Source organism: Coregonus clupeaformis, chromosome 8 (assembly GCF_020615455.1).
Source record: "Coregonus clupeaformis isolate EN_2021a chromosome 8, ASM2061545v1, whole genome shotgun sequence".
Taxonomy (NCBI): Eukaryota; Metazoa; Chordata; class Actinopteri; order Salmoniformes; family Salmonidae; genus Coregonus; species Coregonus clupeaformis.
This window is the reverse complement of record NC_059199.1, coordinates 61089276-61109835: the sequence shown is the minus strand read 5'-3', so window position 1 is coordinate 61109835 and position 20560 is coordinate 61089276. Positions and strand designations below refer to the sequence as shown.

Below are 20560 nucleotides of genomic sequence, written 5' to 3'. Positions count from 1 at the left end.
CTGTAATATAATGTCTACTGTCTATCCTCTCTCCCCAGTCTCTCTCCCACTGTGAGCTGATAACTGACGATGGTATCAGGGCGCTGAGCAGCAGTGTGTGTGGACAGGAGCGCCTCACGGTGGTGGAGTTGGATAACTGCCCTCTGATCACAGACGGGACTCTGGAGCACCTGAAGAACTGCCACCGTCTGGAGAGGATAGAACTCTACGACTGCCAGCAGGTCACCAGGGCCGGCATCAAACGCATACGGGTCAGTCGTCAACCATCACTACATCTCCCAAGCTGCATCACTATGGCTGTAATGTCAAAGCTCCTGCATGGCCTGGTGGGAATTGTAGTTTCCTGAAGCTGATGTTGCTCCTATGGAAATAATATAATTACCCACACTCTGTTGTATTATACTCCTATACAGTTTATTACAACGTTGCAGGCTGTCAAATGAAATAAATGGGAGAATATACAACAATGTGAAAAATTGTTGGATGTGCATATGCTACGTTTGAAATGACGTAGCTCCTCCGTCTCCCTATAGGCCCATCTGCCAGAGATAAAAGTCCACGCCTACTTTGCCCCGGTGACGCCGCCTCCCTTGGTGCACGGCGGTGGCCATAGGCTGTGTCGCTGCTGCATCATCCTCTGACAGTGGAGGGCCAGGGGGGGGCAACTCTGCCTACAGGTCCTACTGCTGTGACCCCCCCCCCTCACTACTGGTCACTACTGATCTCTGATTAATACCCTGGACATGGACCCCCCATCACTACTGGTCACTACTGATCTCTGATTAATACCCTGGACATGGACCCCCCGTCACTACTGGTCACTACTGATCTCTGATTAATACCCTGGACATGGACCCCCCATCACTACTGGTCACTACTGATCTCTGATTAATACCCTGGACATGGACCCCACATCACTACTGGTCACTACTGATCTCTGATTAATACCCTGGACATGGACCCCCCATCACTACTGGTCACTACTGATCTCTGATTAATACCCTGGACATGGACCCCCCATCAATACTGGTCACTACTGATCTCTGATTAATACCCTGGACATGGACCCCCCCATCACTACTGATTTCGGATCAATACCCTGGACATGGACCCCCCCCATCACTACTGGTCACTACTGATCTCTGATCAATACCCTGGACATGGACCCCCCATCACTACTGGTCACTACTGATCTCTGATCAATAACCTGGACATGGACCCCCCATCACTACTGATCTCTGATCAATACCCCGACATGGACCCCCCCATCACTACTGTTCACTACTGATCAATACCCTGGACATAGACCCCCCATCACTACTGGTCACTACTGATCTCTGATCAATACAGACTGATTGATCACTACTGATAAATTATTAATTGGACCCTTTCTGATCAGCACTGCAGGCTCCTCTCCAACTCTACCCTCCCCTTCCAGACCCCTCCTCTCAAACACTACCCTCCCCTTCCAGACCCCTCCTCTCCAACACTACCCTCTCCTTCCAGACCCCTCCTCTCCAACACTACCCTCCCCTTCCAGACCCCTCCTCTCCAACTCTACCCTCCCCTTCCAGACCCCTCCTGTCCAACTCTACCTTCCCTTTCCAGACCCCTCCTGTCCAACACTACCCTCCCCTTCCAGACCCCTCCTGTCCAACTCTACCCTCCCCTTCCAGACCCCTCCTCTCCAACACTACCCTCCCCTTCCAGACCCCTCCTCTCCAACACTACCCTCCCCTTCCAGACCCCTCCTCTCCAACACTACCCTCCCCTTCCAGACCCCTCCTGTCCAACTCTACCCTCCCCTTTTCAGACCCCTCCTCTCCAACTCTACCCTCCCCTTCCAGACCCCTCCTGTCCAACACTACCCTCCCCTTCCAGACCCCTCCTGTCCAGTACTTGGACTAGTGGATGAGGGGGGGATGATCCTAAAGAGGCAGAGGGCTAAAACCCACAAAATGGTTGACAGTGTTATTCCGGAAGGTGGAATGGTACAGAACGTGCACATAGAAGTACGTTGTGTAGAACAGAGTTGACGACGAGCGATGGTAATCGTGTCAGCTCCATATTTTACATTTCTGTCTGCAACGTTTCCACCGTTTTGCCCTTCTAACCATACCCTTGGACAACGCATCACTCTGGGTGGAACTTCATCTCAACCAATCACACGCCACCTCTGTGTGACCGGGCTGCGAGTCAACCTGCTGCGACCAATCGACGTCCAGCTCTGTGGATGTAAAAAGGGAGATTCTGGGAAGTGTAGTGATTCTGGGTTTGAGCAGAGAGGATTCTGGGATAGCCCTTTTTGACTCACGCTACGGAGGAGACACCACTAAACTCCACCCATCCAGAGGCAAACCAGAAGTACAAAACAGGAAGTACAAAACTGAACATTTTGTTTTTTTTTGTGCACCTGAGAACCTGCCGTTTGAGACTACGTTTTTGTTTGTAAGAGAGTGTTTTGCAATGAGGGCAAAGAAAAAGAATTACAATATGGCAACTCACCTTCGGATTGGAGTTGGCCAGTAACAAATTATTATTATTTTCCCTATTTTTCAGTGCTTATTGTAATTGTCCATGCTTGTCTATCCAGAGGGAGATCAGATATGTGTATCTCTCCTTTTGAAAATAATGAAAACAAACTGTTACTGTTGGACAAAAATGGACTGTCTCTGTCAGAACACAGCATCTGATGACATCAGGTTGGTTTTGTATGCTACATCACTGGAACGTGTGTACTCCGGGCCTCCTGTGCAGTGTGTGGCTGTGGAACACACAGGCCTGGTTCCAAACTGACCCTAGCCCCTTGACCACTAAGAAACTCCTGACTCCCCCTCAATTAAATGTAACGGAGAGGTTTGAGCCTAAGTGATGAACATGTGTCTTTTAGATTTAAAAAAAATTCTGGAGCAGTGGATTCAAGCAACATGGCGGCAGATACTTCACACAGTTTACCAGACAGATACTTTATACAGTTTACCAGACAGACACTTCACACAGTTTACCAGACAGATACTTTATACAGTTTACCAGACAGATACTTCACACAGTTTACCAGACAGATACTTCACACAGTTTACCATACAGATACTTCACACAGTTTACCAGACAGATACTTCATACAGTTTACCATACAGATACTTCATACAGTTTACCATACAGATACTTCATACAGTTTACCATACAGATACTTCACACAGTTTACCAGACAGATACTTCACACAGTTTACCAGACAGATACTTCACACAGTTTACCAGACAGATACTTCATACAGTCTACCAGACAGATACTTCACACAGTTTACCAGACAGATACTTCACACAGTTTACCAGACAGATACTTCACACAGTTTACCAGACAGATACTTCACACAGTTTACCATACAGATACTTCATACAGTTTACCATACAGATACTTCACACAGTTTACCAGACAGATACTTCATACAGTTTACCATACAGATACTTCACACAGTTTACCAGACAGATACTTCATACAGTTTACCATACAGATACTTCACACAGTTTACCATACAGATACTTCATACAGTTTACCAGACAGATACTTCACACAGTTTACCAGACAGATACTTCACACAGTTTACCAGACAGATACTTCACACAGTTTACCAGACAGATACTTCACACAGTTTACCAGACAGATACTTCACACAGTTTACCTTACAGATACTTCACACAGTTTACCAGACAGATACTTCACACAGTTTACCAGACAGATACTTCACACAGTTTACCGTACAGATACTTCACACAGTTTACCAGACAGATACTTCACACAGTTTACCAGACAGACACTTCATACAGTTTACCAGACAGATACTTTATACAGTTTACCAGACAGATACTTCACACAGTTTACCAGACAGATACTTCACACAGTTTACCGTACAGATACTTCATACAGTTTACCAGACAGATACTTCACACAGTTTACCAGACAGATACTTCACACAGTTTACCATACAGATACTTCACACAGTTTACCATACAGATACTTCATACAGTTTACCAGACAGATACTTCATACAGTTTACCGTACAGATACTTCACACAGTTTACCATACAGATACTTCACACAGTTTACCAGACAGATACTTCATACAGTCTACCAGATGGAGATTGTGGTCAAGATATGGACCGCTATGTTACTGTTATCTACCATGTAATCTCTTGTGGACAGATGCGCATAACATAACTGGTATCGTAGCATCTGTCAACAGACTGTGGGTTGCGACGACTAACGATGAACTTCGTTCCGGTGCGCAGATCTCTTTCATCACTGGTAATTTGGACAAATCACGATTTTGCAGGCGTTAGCATCTTTCGAATTTCGGAAGAGTAGGGGATATTTGGCCCATACGCCTCTCCCATAACTTGCAAAGAGAGGTGGGTGGAGCTCCTAGTTCCGCTTGCGCTCCTCGTTCTAGTATATTTTCTAACACATCTTCCCCCAGAACTTAATCGAGCATCTAACGCAATTGCACAATATTTTTCATTCTGGGTGTCCGAGATTACATACCTTGTGCTTTCAGGTGTTTCGGGACTAAGGGAAGGGGTCAGGGCCTGTCTGTGTGTAGTCTTGGACAGACAGAGGCGTGTAGTATATAATATGGGTGTTTGACTCGGATGCTGCTGGTTCTAGGCCGTGTTCTAGGCCATAAAACTGACCGACCTCCAGGGTTGGGGTCAGTTCTTTATTAATTCAGTCTTTGAATTTAAATGGAATTGATCCTAACCCTGCTGACCTCACTGTGTGGCAGTGATACTAATGCCTCTCTTTGACAGTTTATCTAACAGGAGCTTTATGTTGAAGAAAATAAATAAATAAATATAACAAATAAATCAAAATAACTGATAGTAAACGTGCTCTGACTGGCGCTACAGTGGAATTTGTTAAAATAAATGTTCTGAGCAGCGCTTCCTCTGTTATTCACTGTGTGTGTGTGTGTGTGTGTGTGTGTGTGTGTGTGTGTGATAGCAATGTAATCTTCATCCTGACAAGCAGATGTCGCTGGAGTGCCATGTAAAATCTGAGAGGCACACCCAAATCTGGACTCCATCAATATTTTATATCTTCTTCATGTTCAGGTCCTTTTACTTTGAGAAAATATATTGAAATAGAAGTATTATGATTATCCTCAGCCAGGCTGCAATAAGACTAACAACTTCAATAGATTCCTTTTTAAATGAGGGTATGGTTTAATATCCTTTACCAACAAGCAGCAAAATTTATAAACTGTATAATTATTACTTTAGGCATAGACCTACCACAACCTGACCAACTCTAATAAGTAACCCTTAGCAGCAGTGATATTACTGCAGTTTCCACATTCATGTATAAAGGATGGATGGGTTGTTATTTAGCTTGGCCTGGCATGGAACATATTCTACTTCAACAAATGTAATATGCCCTTTTGGTTTTGGAAAAATATAGAATAATATTTAATGAGCTTACAACTTATCAAAAAAGTATTTACCTATTGTTCATTGATAGCGTTTTTGTTGTCATATTAGACATTAGGCTACAATAAATACTTTTATTTTTATTAAGTCCTTGACCACTACATAATATTACATATGTAAGGTAGCTACTGAATTAGCCCAATACTGGACTAAAGGAGTGTAACGTTACTCCTTAGTCCAACAACTTTACATGTTCTGTTTAAAGGGCGAATTGGCTCTGGAAGCCAAAACAGCCAAATACTCCATCTAAACGGAAATCGATTCTCAATTGCGCTGCGGTTCTAGAAACATAAATCCCTCTACTTTCATATCACATCAAAATAATTTCACAAACGCAAAAATACATTCCAATTGGCACATTCATCCTCCCTCTTCTCCCCTGTAACTATTCCCCAGGTTGTTGCTGTAAATAGAATGTGTTCTTAGTCAACCTACCTGGTCAAATAAAATGAATACATACACACTTACTGTATACGGTTTTAACACAGTTGGAGCCGACAGTATTTTTCAGTGACAAGTTTGTGGCGTCTGTCTTCCGTTTACTGTACACACAGGTGTTCGGCTACAGTAATTAGCACAGGTAGCCCACTCTGTCTTCTGTCTGTCCGTAAACAAGTGGTGTAACATGGACATATGGCCGTGTGGGAACCCTAACCCTATAAAGGTGTGTATCAATTTAACCTTTTTAAAATTATTTCTCATTGATATGAAAGAACCGGGTCCTTGTGCTTCCAAAACTGTACCGCAGGCGATGCGTGTTAATGTTCAGACCAAGTGTCGCTGCTCTTAACAAAACTCGCCCCTACAGAAAACGCCTTCGTCCAATGACTTTTATGTATGTAATGGAACAGAGAGACATGATCAAGGGCTAGGGGCTGCATGTGCACATTTTCCAGACTGCACCTTTTAATGTATGACCTTTCAATTGAATTTATGGGGAACATCTGAGAAAACAGCTTGAAATATGGGCGGGGGAGACTGAAATGTTAATCCATTTCATGTAACACAAGAGGCTGCTGAGGGGACGACAGCTCATAATAATGGCTGGGATGGAATGGTATAAAACACATGGAAACCATGTGTTTGAGTTCAATACCATTCTATTTATTCTGTTCCAGCTTTACTGTGAGCCAGTCCTCCCCAATTAAGGTGTCACCAACCTCATGTGTAGACAAATTAAATGTACAGGAGTTGTGGTTATTTTTTCGTGTCAAAAGACATGGAAGAAATGTTTCTAAGTAAACACTCATATTTTGTAGTCATAAAGGCTGGATAGTTTAAAAAAAGAAATGGCAACCCTGCGAAGGACCCCATCCACCTTCGCCAGACTACATGTTTGCGCAGCGCGCCTACTAGTAAACTGCAGTCACCGGTTTGGCGCATGCGTTCAGCTGGGGACAGCTGTAGTAGAGGCGATTAAAAGTAGTCAGCAGGAACCGCGGGAGAGAAAGCAGAGAGCCAGCCCTCGAAGTTTTGGCGCAACTTTCTTTTGAAGGGTTTGACAAGTGAGACTATCCATATCATGGAATACAAAAACGAAACGAAGCTAGGTGTCAGGCCTGTGGCCAACTAGCTAACGTTAGCTAATGTTGCTTTCTTCAGATTGCTAGCTATTCGCTAGTTGTTCCCAATGATGTGTGTAGCTAGCTAACGCTAGATTCGTTAGCTTAGCTAGCTAGCGTTTTTGTGTTGTTGTGGGTCGATACATGGGATCCGGTTGGTTCTACCGCACATTTTTCAAATTTTTCAAAACTTTTTGAGTTATTGCTAGCTACAGTAACTATTCGAGAGCAACGTTCTCTGTTATCCTTCGCCGAAATCAAAGTCGAGCAGTGTGTGTCTTTTGGACAAAGTGAATGCGCTTGCCAAGCTAATTTGAAAAGCGTTTCGTTTGTTGGCAACTGTCCTCCGCTCAGAATTAAAACTGTCCTCCGCTCAGAATTAAGTGACCGGAGAGAACCTTTTTCCCCATCCAACCCTCCACCCAACCGGCCAGTACCCTCTACGTTAGTCTGGCTGCCCCCGGAGCTGACCACACAGCACAGCCTGCCCAATGGAGGAGCATGACAACATGGATTATTTTTACCAGCAGATCCTGCAGAAAGACGTTACCCGCAGGCTGCAGGTCGGGCAGGACCTCATAGACTACCTGAACGACCCGCAGAGGTCCTCCGATGTGGAGCAAGACAAACCCCGACTGGATAAAACCATAGATGAGCTGACGGGATGGGTCAACTCCAGCAACTACAAGGTGAGACCGCAGCACATGGGAACGTTGCGGTGTACACTGCAGACTGTGGTCCCTTGATTATGGCCCTCCGACCTTTCCGGTTTTTGGACCCTGTTTGACTAACGTATTTCTTTGAGATGTAGCTAGTTTGCTAGCCAGCGATGATTATTCTCAGTGTGGGGACATTAGTTAACTAGCAGGAAGGAAGAAAGAAGAAGCAACTCATTAGGAATAACGATCTGTCACCGCATAGTCTTAGTTTGTGAAGCTGGGCAGCCTCGCTGTAGCAGAGGGCTATATCTTCTAATCTCATTAAAACGGATATAATCTGATTCAAACAGCCCACTAATGTCCTAACTAGGTCTAAAGTGAAAAGGTTTTGTGTGTTCTTTCAGTAGTGGGACACTTTCTTTGAAAGGAAAATAGTTAACGCCAGACGTTAGGTAGCTCTGCTGTCCAGCCACGATTGATTAGCCAGTTAGCTATAAAAAAAAAAAAACGGCTAATAATCTTGTAATAAAAAGTTTAATACAAGTGATACGTTATATTGTGACTCTCAATGGAATGAATGTGCTGGGATTGAGTTAGAGATCATTCCGTTTTTTTTTATTTGTTATTATTTTTTAGCCCATAAGACTAGCGGTAGTAGTGAGCTGTGTTCGTCATTGGAGGAGGACCCCATTGTCAGAGCGGCTAGTATAGAGCAGAGGATGGGGGGAAGGGTCAGGGCGCGTGTGTGGCAATGTCATCTCTGTGGAAAATGTTGGAATGTGGCCTTTGTTTTCTTTGCTAAATTATCTCCTCTTAAACCAAGATAGTTATGTCTGAACTATGCACCATGGAATGAATCCCTGCATCAGACACTGAAGGGGATGCTGGTTACATCCACTGGAGGTGAATCCATTACAACTATACTGAACAAAAATATAAAGGCAACATGCCAAAATGTTAAAGATTTTACTGAGTTACAGTTCATAAAAGGAAATCAGTCAATTTCAATAAATGAATTAGGCCCTAATGTATGGATTTCACATGACTGGGAATACAGATTTGCATCTGTTGGTCACAGATGCCTTTAAAAAAAAAAGTAGGGGCGTGGATCAGAAAACCAGTCAGTATCTGGTGTGACCACCATTTGCCTCATGCAGCGCGATACATCTCCTTCGCATAGAGTTGATCAGGCTGTTGATTGTGGCCTGCTGTGGAATGTTGTCCCACTCCTCTTCAATGGCTGTGTGAATTTGCTGGATATTGGCGAGAACTGGGACACGCTGTCGATCCAGAGCATCCAAAACATGCTCAATGGGTGACATGTCTGGTGAGTATGCAGGCCATGAAAGAACTGGGAAATATTCAGATCCTTGCGACATGGGGCATTATGCTGAAACATGAGGTGATGGCGGCGGATGAATGGCACGACAATGGGCCTCAGGATCTCGTCACGGTATCTCTGGGCATTCAAATAGCCATCGATAAAATGCAATTGTATTTGTTGTCCGTAGCTTATGCTTGCCCATACCATCACCCCACCGCCACCATGGGGCACTCTGTTCACAATGTTGACATCAGCAAACCACTCGCCCACACGACGCCATACACGCTGTCTGCCATTTGCCCGGTACAGTTGAAACCGGGATTCATCCGTGGAGAGCACACTTCTCCAGCGTGCCAGTGGCCATCGAAGTTGAGCATTTGCCCGCTGATGTCCGTTACTACGAACTGCTGTCAGGTCAAGACCCTGGTGAGGACGATGAGCACGCAGATGAGCTTCCCTGAGACGGTTTCTGACAGTTTGTGCAGAAATTGTGCAAACCCACAGTTTCATCAGCTGTCCGGATGGCTGGTCTCAGACGATCCCGCAGGTGAAGAAATGAACATTAAATTCTCTGGCAACAGCTCTGGTGGACATTTCTGCAGTCAGCATGCCAATTGCATGCTACCTCAACTTGAGACGTCTGTGGCATTTGAGAGAGATACGTTTTCTGAACATTTCTGGGATCTTTTATTTCAGCTCATGAAACATGGGACCAACACTTTACATGTTGCGTTTATATTTTTGTTGATCAACCCCCATTCAACTCTGCAACTGTTTTAATGTCACCATTGGCCTCATGGTGAAATCCCTGAGCAATTTCCTTCCTCTCCGGCAACTGAGTTAGGAAGGACGCCTGTGTCTTTATAGTGACTGGGTCTATTGATACACCATCCAAAGTGTAATAACTTGTCAGCTTTTTTTTTTACCCATCTACCAATAGGTGCCCTTTTTTTTTTACGAGGTATTGGAAAACCTCCCTGGTCTTTGTGGTTGAATCTGATTGAAATTCACTGCTCGACTGAGGGACCTTAGAGATAATTGTATGTGTGGGGTACAGAGATGAGGTAGTCATTCAAAAATCATGTTAAACACAGTTATTGCACAGAGAGTGAGTCCATGCAACTTGTGACTTGTTCAGCAAATTGTTACTCCTGAACTTATTTAGGCTTGCCATAACAAAGGGGTTGAATACTTATTGACTCGAGACATTTCAGCTTTTCATTTTTTAAAAATTAATTTGTGTAAAATTCTAAAAACATAATACCCAATAATGGCAAAGTGGAATTATATGTAGGCCGGTGACAAAAAATCTAAAGTTAATCCATTTTAAATTCAGGCTGTAACACAACAAAATGTGGAATAAGTCATTGGTGTGAATACCTCCTGAGTGGTGCAGTGGTCTAAGGCACTGCATTGCAGTGCTAGCTGTGCCACTAGAGATCCTGGTTCGAATCCAGGCTCTGTCGTAGCCGGCCGCGACCTGGAGACCCATGGGGCGGCGCACAATTGGCCCAGCGTCGTCCAGGGTAGGGGAGGGAATGGCCGGCAGGGATGTAGCTCAGTTGGTAGAGCATGGCATTTGCAACGCCAGGGTTGTGGGTTCGATTCCCGTATGAAAAATAAATAAAAATGTATGCAGTCACTAACTGTAAGTCGCTCTGGATAAGAGCGTCTGCTAAATGACAAAAAAATGTAAAAATAAAAATAAAAAAACTTCTGAAGGCTCTTTATGTACAGCTCTAACCTTTCCCCTCTCTTTCCCACTGAAACTAGTGTGTTGATTCAAAGTCTTTGAGCTGACCAGGACGTGAGTGTATCCTAACAGGACGAGGAGACACTAGCCAGTAGTTGTTGTAGTTCTGGGACCTGACCAGCTTCCTGCAGGTCACTTTTTTTATATATTTTTTTATTTTACCTTTTATTTAACTAGGCAAGTCAGTTAAGAACAAATTCTTATTTACAATGACGGCCTACACCGGCCAAACCCGGACGACGCTGGCCCAATTGTGACTTCCTACATATTCCTTTGGAAGTCGGGTAGGATGATCATTTGGCAGATGATGATATGGCCGGTGACACTTTGCTTCTTGAAAGTCTAATATCTTGAAAACTTGACTGCTGACATGCAAAACATTACGGGGACTGTATCAACAATGGACTAATGGGGGGAAAAAATACAAAAATATAGTTTTTTTTTTGTGTGTGGATTTTCCCTTTAACTGTGGCTGGTTGGCTGTGGTTACGGACTGGGCAGGCCCAGCAGGAGATGTGGAGAGTGACACAACCTGTGAGGGTGAGCTCAGGTAATTGACAGTGTTAGTCATAGACTATGAAGCGTTGGTTATGAGGGACGTACCACAGCTCCACACACATAAAGTTGAATATGATCCCTGGGCTTTGATGGACCGTAAAGGGGTTGCAGAGTAGGTGGAACTGATGAAGCATAGTGCACAAAGACTACTATCTCACAGTCAATCCCCAGCCACCATGCACAGTGACATACCGCATCTTTAAATTTGACCATCCTAAGGGGCCTCTTGTGTGCCATAGACGAAATACAGTGCATTCAGAAAGTATTCAGACCGCTTGACTTTTTCCACATTTTGTTACGTTACAGCCTTATTCTAGAATGGAATTAAAAAATATATAATTCCTCGTCAATCTACACAAAATACCCCATAATGATAAAGCAAAAACATGTTTTTAGAAATCTTTGCAAAACAAACAAAACTGAAATCACATTTACATAAGTATTCTGACCCTTTACTCAGTACTTTGTTGAAGCACCTTAGGCAGTGATTACAGCCTCAAATCTTCTTAGGTATGACGCTAGAAGCTTGGCACACCTGTATTTGGGGAGTTTCTCCCATTCTTCTCTGCAGATCCTCTCAAGCTCTGTCAGGTTGGATGGGGAGCGTCGCTGCACAGCTATTTTCAGGTCTCTCCAGAGATGTTCAAGTCCGGGCTCTGGTTGGGCCACTCAAGGACATTCAGAGACTTGTCCTGAAGCCACTCATGCGTTGTCTTGGCTGTGTGCTTAGGGTCATTGTCCTGTTGGAAGGTGAACCTTCGCCCCAGTCTGATGTCCTGAGCGCTCTGGAGCAGGTTTTCATCAAGGATCTCTGTCTACTTTGCTCCGTTCATATTTCCCTTGACCCTGACTAGTCTCCCAGTCCCTGCTGCTGAAAAACATCCCCACAGCATGAGGCTGCCACCACCATGCTTCACCGTAGGGATGGTGCCAGGTTTCCTCCAGACGTGATGCTTAGTATTCAGGCCAAAGAGTTCAGTCTTGGTTTCATCAGACCAGATAATCTTGTTTCTCATGTCTGAGAGTCCTTTAGGTGCCTTTTGGAAAACTCCAAGTGGGCTTTCATGTGCCTTTTACTGAAGAGTGGCTTCTGTCTGGCCAATCTACCATAAAGGCCTGATTGGTGGAGTGCTGCAGAGATGGTTGCCCTTCTGGAAGGTTCTCTCATCTCCACAGAGAAACTCTGGAGCTCTGTCAGAGTGCCAAGAAGGGCCTTGGTCACCTCCCTGACCAAGGCTTGTCTCCCCCAATTGCTCAGTTTGGCCGGGCGGCCAGCTCTAGGAAGAGTCTTGGTGGTTCCAAACTAATTCCATTTAAGAATGATGGAGGCCACTGTGCCAGATCTGTGCCTCGACACAATCCTGTCTCGGAGCTCCACGGACAATTCCTTCGACCTCATGGCTTGGGTTTTGCTCTGACATGAACTGTGGGACATTATATAGACAGGTGTGGCTTCCAAATCATGTCCAATCAAGTTGTAGAAACATCTCATGGATGATCAATGGAAACAGGATGCACCTGAGCTCAATTTCGAGTCTCATAGCAAAGGGTCTGAATACTTATGTAAATTAGTTATTTCTGTTCTTTATTTTTAATACATTTGCCAACATTTCTAAAAACCTGTTTTCGCGTCGTCATTATGGGGTATTGTGTGTAGATTGAGGGAAAACATTTTAATTTAATCAATTTTAGCATAAGGCTGTAACGTAACAATGTGGAAAAAGTGATGTGGTCTGAATGCACTGTAGGTACATATTAGGAGCAATGCACGCAAACACTTCCCAGGTGGTATTTTGGCTGTTGAATGGCCTCCTGACATGTGGCAGTCCAGTTCCGTCTCTGTCTCTAGTAACTGCCAGAGGGGAGGACTGATGGTGGAGTGGGTCTATCCAGGCCTGGCCTGCTTCTCGCAAATGTCAAATGTAGGAAAGTGCCCTGCTGGGCTTCCTATTCATTTTTTTCTTCACCCCACACAGTAAGTCAACGAAGTCTGTTTTTTTTTTTATTGTTTTTTTACATCCATTAAAATAATATAATATTTCCTCACAGTATTTGAAAAATCTTTCCAAAACTCTCCCCCTCAATTTTATCTTCATACTATAGCATAGCTGTCCCCTTCATACTGTCCCTGTCAATTCATTATCTTATAGCCTACTTTCAGGAAAGCCTAAGGTAGGCCTAGGTTTTTTAATACGTTTTAAGGAAAGGATAAATATTTGCTAGTTTCTGACATACACTGGTGGCTTTGATTGACGGGTGTTTTTTGTGAATTTGCTGATTCTGTCTATATGTCCGTTCAGAAAGTTTCCTAAAGCAGCCTGTCTGGACTATCTCTTTTTAATAAGAATCAAACGCGCCGGTCATGATTTTAATCTTGTGAAATACCTGTTTTTCCATAGCTTAGGCTATATTAGTTATTTCATTACGGCATCCTCTCTTGATGTCAATGTCACTGCCATCGAATGACCGCAGCAGCAGGGTTTTTGAAGTTATGTGAATATTTCAGGGAAAGTGGGAGAAAAACCCATTGTACTTCGTCTGAATGGTTTTGTGCGTCGAAATAGGATCTGTATGAAAACATTTTTACATGCGGAAAAGCCATCAGACTAAGACAAGGTAGGCATATCTTTTATTTTGACTCAGTTAATGTTGTCAATACGAAAATGCGACCGAACCTCTCTAACCTGGCATTTGTTGATTTTAAGATTTATAAGTAATAACATGAACAATCCTAATGCCACGATAATAATAACACTGTGTAATGGCTTGTTTTCAAGGTTTTTATTAAGAAGCATATCCATATAAACAACTGAACAAACAGAATTGTGACCTCCCCCGCCTAGCCAATTACCGTAACCTCAAATTCCAAAACCGTCACAGCCCTATTGGGGAGGATGCAACCACACCTGATGACAAGCTCATACGGCAGGTGTTCACCACAATGAACCATCATAACCTGACACTTGTTGACAAGAAATACAATAAACTTACTGTGCCTTCACATGTGATAGGAATGGCTCCTCTCCTATGTCAATGCCATCCCGATTGGCCACTAGCCTCTCTCGCTCGCTCCCTCTCTCATTGCAGCAGAGATTCACCATAGCAGTACGCCCAGTCCACGTGCACCACACAGAAACACACACGCACTCTCCACGGCAGCCACTTTAATATTGCAGAATGCCTTTTCTGCGTTCTCTGAATGTTTTTAGAGCTGTCTGCGCTTTTACTAAACCTACCCCACTGAGTTATAGCCTTAGATAGCTTGGCAAGCAAGTCTTCAGGTGTCTAACATGGTCCAATCCCCTTCCTCTGGTTAGGATGGATGGATGGACTGACAGTTGACCAGGCAGTTTGGATGGATGGATGGATGGATGGATGGATGGACTGACAGTTGACCAGGCAGTTTGAATGGATGGATGGACGGATGGATGGATGGATGGACTGACAGTTGACCAGGCAGTTTGAATGGATGGATGGATGGATGGATGGACTGACAGTTGACCAGGCAGTTTGAATGGATGGATGGATGGATGGATGGACTGACAGTTGACCAGGCAGTTTGAATGGATGGATGGACTGACCAGGCAGTTTAGGTAAAGATGCCAAGTCATCTTTTTCTCATGTTTTTGCAAGGTCCCTCTTAGCTAGACGACATGGCTGACAGTCGATGTGTGTTTGTTTCTAGGGTATTAGTATCAGAGGGGCCTGAGAATACCTGAGTGGACATATGGTCCTCCCCTCCCCTCCTCCCTCTAGTCGTGGAAAGTCTGCTCCAGTATCCCCCCTTACCCCTCTTCTGTCCTCCATTCCCTCTCTCTTCTGGCTTCTGTTTTCTTAATTTCTCTCTTCGCCTTGCCTCGCTCTCTCTCTCGCTCTCTCTCGCGCTCTCGTTATGTCATTCGTCCTGGAAGCAGCCATCTTCTCTCCTTTCCTCTCTGTTCTCCTCCTCAGACCTCTGGACTTGGTCCAATCTATGATGTCATGACTAAGGATGGCACAATTACAGTGTAACCGACAGTTATGGATGAAGTCTGTTTATAAAAATAAAATAACTGTCATAACCAATCCCCCCGGGACTGCTGCGCAGAAGAAATATCAGCCCGCGCAAAGAAGCATGAGATTTAACTTCACTCAACTTTCTCTAGTTTTCCCCGTTAGTTAACACTATCAATGTTTCCCTTTACTGTGGCAATTGTGATTTGAATCAACGCAATATTAGCCACTTTCAATGCAACATACCGAAACAAAACGAACTATGCAAGAGTTAGTGTGCAAAACCGCGCTCATTTGGCTGGTAAATGACCGTCGTCCAAAATCCAATGATCAGCACAGCCCTAGTCATGATGCCTTTGGTATCAATACTCCACAAGAGCATGATCTAAGGCATACAACAGAACTCTGTCTCTCTCTCTGTCTGTCTCGCTCTCTCTCTGTCTCTCTCTCTCTGTCTGTCTCGCTCTCTCTCTGTCTCTCTCTCTCTGTCTGTCTCGCTCTCTCTCTGTCTCTCTCTCTCTCTGTCTCTCTCTCTCTGTCTCTCGCTCTCTCTCTGTCTCTCTCTCTCTGTCTCTCTCTCTCTCTCTGTCTCTCTCTCTCTCTGTCTCTCTCTCTCTGTCTCTCGCTCTCTCTGTCTCTCGCTCTCTCTGTCTCTCTCTCTCTCTGTCTCTCTCTCTCTCTGTCTCTGTCTCTGTCTCTGTCTCTCTCTCTGTCTCTCTCTCTGTCTCTCTCTCTGTCTCTCTCTCTCTCTGACTAAAATGGGGAATAACAGCAGTCAGGATCTCTCTCTGGGACAGAGAGAACAATTTTTACAGATCTTCTCTGGAATGTTCTGCTTTCATCATGGTCTGCCAACACAATCATTCCAGACGCAAAGCTCCCTCCGCATGAGATCAGATCCTAATCTCACACACACACAGGAAAACAACTAAGCTTCACAGAACTCTGTAACTTTGCTACTGTCTGTGTGTTGAGGGTTGGCGTGTGTGTGTGACCTAGTATTGTGTTTCTCTCTTCTCTCTGCCTTATAGGTGGCATTGTTGGGGATAGACATTGCCGGGGCGTTCGTCGATCGTCTGGGGGAACACTTTAGAGGATACCTGGGGACAGGTGAGCTACGTACTCCTCTCTCTCTCTCTCTTCTATATTTAGACTGCAAATAGGCTTACTGTAGGACCACCCCATGTAACCCCCTAACCACTGGCTTACTGTAGGACCACCCCATCTAACCCCCTAACCACTGGCTTACTGTAGGACCACCCCATCTAACCCCCTAACCACTGGCTTACTGTAGGACCACCCCATCTAACCACTGGCTTACTGTAGGACCACCCCATCTAACCCCCTAACCACTGGCTTACTGTAGGACCACCCCATCTAACCCCCTAACCTCTGGCTTACTGTAGGACCACCCCATGTAACCCCCTAACCACTGGCTTACTGTAGGACCACCCCATCTAACCCCCTAACCACTGGCTTACTGTAGGACCACCCCATCTAACCCCCTAACCACTGGCTTACTGTAGGACCACCCCATCTAACCCCCTAACCACTGGCTTACTGTAGGACCACCCCATCTAACCACTGGCTTACTGTAGGACCACCCCATCTAACCACTGGCTTACTGTAGGACCACCCCATCTAACCCCCTAACCACTGGCTTACTGTAGGACCACCCCATGTTACCCCCTAACCTCTGGCTTACTGTAGGACCACCCCATCTAACCCCCTAACCACTGGCTTACTGTAGGACCACCCCATCTAACCCCCTAACCACTGGCTTACTGTAGGACCACCCCATCTAACCCCCTAACCACTGGCTTACTGTAGGACCACCCCATCTAACCCCCTAACCACTGGCTTACTGTAGGACCACCCCATCTAACCCCCTAACCACTGGCTTACTGTAGGACCACCCCATCTAACCCCCTAACCACTGGCTTACTGTAGGACCACCCCATCTAACCCCCTAACCACTGGCTTACTGTAGGACCAACCCATCTAACCCCCTAACCACTGGCTTACTGTAGGACCACCCCATCTAACCCCCTAACCACTGGCTTACTGTAGGACCACCCCATCTAACCCCCTAACCACGTCCCCGTATGACCCTCATTGGCTGCTCCTGTCTGCCTTTGGTGTGTTGTACTTGTGTAACTGTCCTGTCAGACTACTGCTGCAGGTGTCACCAGTTGTCATATTCACCCAGGCTGGCCCTTGACACACACACACACACACACACACACACACACACACACACACACACACACACACACACACCACCCTACAGTACAGCTCTAGGAGGAGACCGGCTGTCAGACTCCAAAGGGGAAACAAACAGCCTGTGACATCGCCTGAACCCAACTGTCTGAAAACTCTCCACTCCACTCCGTCACCTGTGTGCCATGTCCGCATGGAAAAGTTTAGTCTATCTCTTTTTGGAATTCTTTGCAAAAATATCCTCTAAACAAGCCCTATCGTTTCTCTGTCGGGGGAGAAGATCATAGTGATTTAATGAGTGTCTTTCTTGATCTACACAGAACTGACTCTCTCCTCACTCGCTGTGTGTGGTGTGGTTCTGCGTTCTTCTCTCCCGTCTCTTGTTGATGATTTTCTGAGGCCATCTTGTTCTGCGGGAGGGTGTGTCCAGTATTCAGAGGAAGTGAAACAGCAGTTTCCTCAGTTTTTTTAAAGAGCTAAAATGAAAATAAAACCACGGGGAACACCACAATGACCTCACACATTCACATGTCTGTGTGTTTTGATGCTCTAATTAAAAGCATGAGCTGGCGCACGCCCAGAGAACATTATTTCGTGTAGAGGTGCTGACTAAAGGGGAAGAAAACTGTAAGCTATAAAAACAAATAAAGAGAGTCGCACACTCTGTATAAACTCCCAGTCATTTATTGGGTAGAAACCACCAACGTTTTGGCATCGCTGTGGCATCTTCTGGGTCTTGTTTGATGCTAACATCAGATGATGATGTGTGTCTCTGCAACAATGCTCCCTGTCACTGTGTGTTGGACCCCATAGTGTCCTTGTTGCCTAGGAAACCAGCTGTTGTGGTAGCAACAACCCACCACACGCACACGCACGCACGCGCACACGCACACAGGCATTCCTCCCAGACAACATCAGTAGGGGAGTGACAGGGTGATGTCATCCTACTGCAACCTTCCTCGGGGTGTGTGTGTGTGTGTGAGGTTCGAAGGGGAAATCGGAGGATTACTTAAAACCGTAGCAGAGAAACTGGTGCCTTTTAAGGAAGAACTGAATTCTGTCTGCTCCAAATTCTGATTCTTCTGTCTTCTGTCTGCTACCAGACATCTGTGTGAACTCTACAGGGACATTGGACCCATAGACCCATAGAGACCCACCGTCTAATGAAGTCTAGTAACACAGTGTACACAGTGTTTCATTATGGATCCAAGTCAAGTTTTTAAATATGACATTTGTGTGTGTGTGTCCCATCCTCCCCTCCAGTGGTCCCAGCCTTAGTGGACAGGTTGGGGGACAGTAAGGACCAGGTCCGAGACCAAAGTCAGAATCTCATCCTCCGCTGTATGGAAGTGACCGCATCGCCTATGGTGAGACCACACACACACCACACACACACACACGCACACGCACACGCACACCACACACACGCATGGCACGTACGTCATACTCTCACATAAACAAACACGCGCGCGCACACACACACTGCCTCACCCATGGTGTGACAGACCCACCCTTTCCCTGCCTCTTCCTGTAGTCCAGGAGTATTACATGACATCTCAGACCTGGAGGACTGCAACCGCTGCTTCTCCTTTATAGATCTGCCGACAGAACTGGTTTGAGATGACGTCGTTGCAGCCAGATTACATTATAACCAGATGACAACAAACTGGCTGTAGTAATGTCAGTGAGGATATTTTCCCCCATCTTTGCCTGCTGGGTAGGGGAGTGGAGGAATAGAACTGTGAGAAGGTCACCTCGGCTCACCTCAGAGAGAGCATCCAAACCCCAGCCTCACGCTCTTATTCTATCAATAATACATCATTCACCACCGTTGACTAGATTAACACAGACAATATCAGGATAGCAGCTCCCTCTTCTGGACATAACCTGAACTGCAAATGACTACTGTGAGACACACACACCACAGACTGTAACCTCCTTTATAAGCAGTAATCTGCTGAGCCCCCTGCAGTTTGCCTCCCACAGACTCCGTCAGTATTAACCATCTATTTCTCTCTCTCTCTGTGTCTCTCAATCTGTAGTATGTGTGGGAGAGGTTGCTTCCTGGTTTTAAACATAAGAACCTCCGCAGCAGAGAGGGGGTGTGTCTGGTTCTCTGCGCCACCCTCAACATGTGAGTACTTCCTCTTTCACCATCAATCACTTCCATAGGTCGTACGGAGAGGAAGAGTGAGACCGCTGATTCCCCATGCTGCTGCTTACATGGAACATAATCATATGGTTTTGAGAGTGGGATGGACACACCATAGAGTTCTATAGAGGACTCTAGTGCCCAATGGCGCTGCCAGTGCGCTCAGACAAGCCTCAACTAGCCGGTGCCCCCGCGCATTGACTCTGCACCGGTACCCCCCTGTATATATAGTCTCCCTACTGTTATTTTATTTAACTTCTGCTCTTTTTTTCTCAACACTTTTTTTGTTGTTTTATTTTTACTTTTTTGTTAAAAATAAATGCACTGTTGGTTAAGGGCTGTAAGTAAGCATTTCACTGTAATGTCTGCACCTGTTGTATTCGGCGCATGTGGCCAATAAAATTTGATTTGATTTAACGGGACAGATACAAGGTTGCCATCTCTATACAACTCTGACACACACACCCCCTCTCTCTCTCTAGAAGGAATCCTCTTGGCGGCAGGTAGCTTAGTGGGTAAGAGCGTTGTGCCAGTAAACGAAAGGTCGCTGGTTCTAATCCCGAGCCGACTAGGTGAAAAATCTATCGATGTGCCCTTAAGCAAGGCACTTAACCCTAATTGCTCCTGTAAGTCGCTCTGGATAAGAGCGTCTGCTAAATGACTAAAATGTAAATGTTACCTATGTCCGTGAGTCACTATAGGTCAGAAATGGTGGCGCGCGGGTCATTTTATTTGGCCCTCGAGTTTTCTGAGAGAAAAAAAAACAAATTTTTAATTTTTTCTTGTTGGACATAAAGGACTGTAATACCAGCAAATCAGCTCCAAGTGATTTTAATTTAGGAAATCTGTTCCAAA

At 45.2% G+C, this 20560-nt stretch overlaps 3 protein-coding genes across 33 annotated transcripts in view; all 3 read left to right on the top strand.

Annotated features, from left to right (window-relative positions):
* The window catches only part of LOC121572265 (F-box/LRR-repeat protein 2), a 35136-nt gene extending 30198 nt beyond the window's left edge, over nt 1–4938 (top strand). For both annotated transcript variants that reach the window (XM_041884282.2, XM_041884281.2), the window contains exons 13-14: nt 39–251; nt 534–4938. In XM_041884282.2, coding sequence (XP_041740216.1) covers nt 39–251; nt 534–641 — 321 coding nt within the window. In that variant the 3' untranslated portion in view covers nt 642–4938. The remainder of the gene's footprint in view (nt 1–38; nt 252–533) is intronic.
* On the top strand, nt 1819–4938 carry LOC123491415. The gene is made up of 2 exons (XM_045222130.1): nt 1819–2962; nt 3013–4938. The coding sequence occupies exons 1-2, from the start codon at nt 2928–2930 to the stop codon at nt 4214–4216; spliced, it is 1239 nt and encodes a 412-aa protein (XP_045078065.1). The 5' UTR covers nt 1819–2927; the 3' UTR covers nt 4217–4938.
* A 1953-nt stretch (nt 4939–6891) lies between these two features.
* Nucleotides 6892–20560, top strand: part of LOC121572264 (CLIP-associating protein 2) — a 98132-nt gene continuing 84463 nt past the window's right edge. For 22 of the 30 annotated variants that reach the window (XM_041884260.2, XM_041884252.2, XM_041884256.2 and 19 more), the window contains exons 1-4: nt 6893–7735; nt 16365–16443; nt 18817–18920; nt 19596–19687. In XM_041884260.2, the coding sequence (XP_041740194.1) occupies nt 7538–7735; nt 16365–16443; nt 18817–18920; nt 19596–19687 (473 nt within the window). In that variant the 5' untranslated portion in view covers nt 6893–7537. Of the gene's footprint in view, nt 7736–16364; nt 16444–18816; nt 18921–19595; nt 19688–20560 lie in introns of all 30 variants that reach the window. The other 8 variants (XM_041884277.2, XM_041884274.2, XM_041884276.2 and 5 more) reach the window with 2 other exon arrangements.

What these genes read in the sequence shown, in the direction of transcription:
- LOC123491415 (XM_045222130.1), top strand. Translation starts at nt 2,928, where the DNA reads ATGGCGGCAGATACTTCACACAGTTTACCAGACAG. An exon ending in TCACACAGTTTACCAGACAG is followed by an intron (nt 2,963 to 3,012) that starts ATACTTTATACA and finishes TTTACCAGACAG; the next exon opens with ATACTTTATACAGTTTACCA.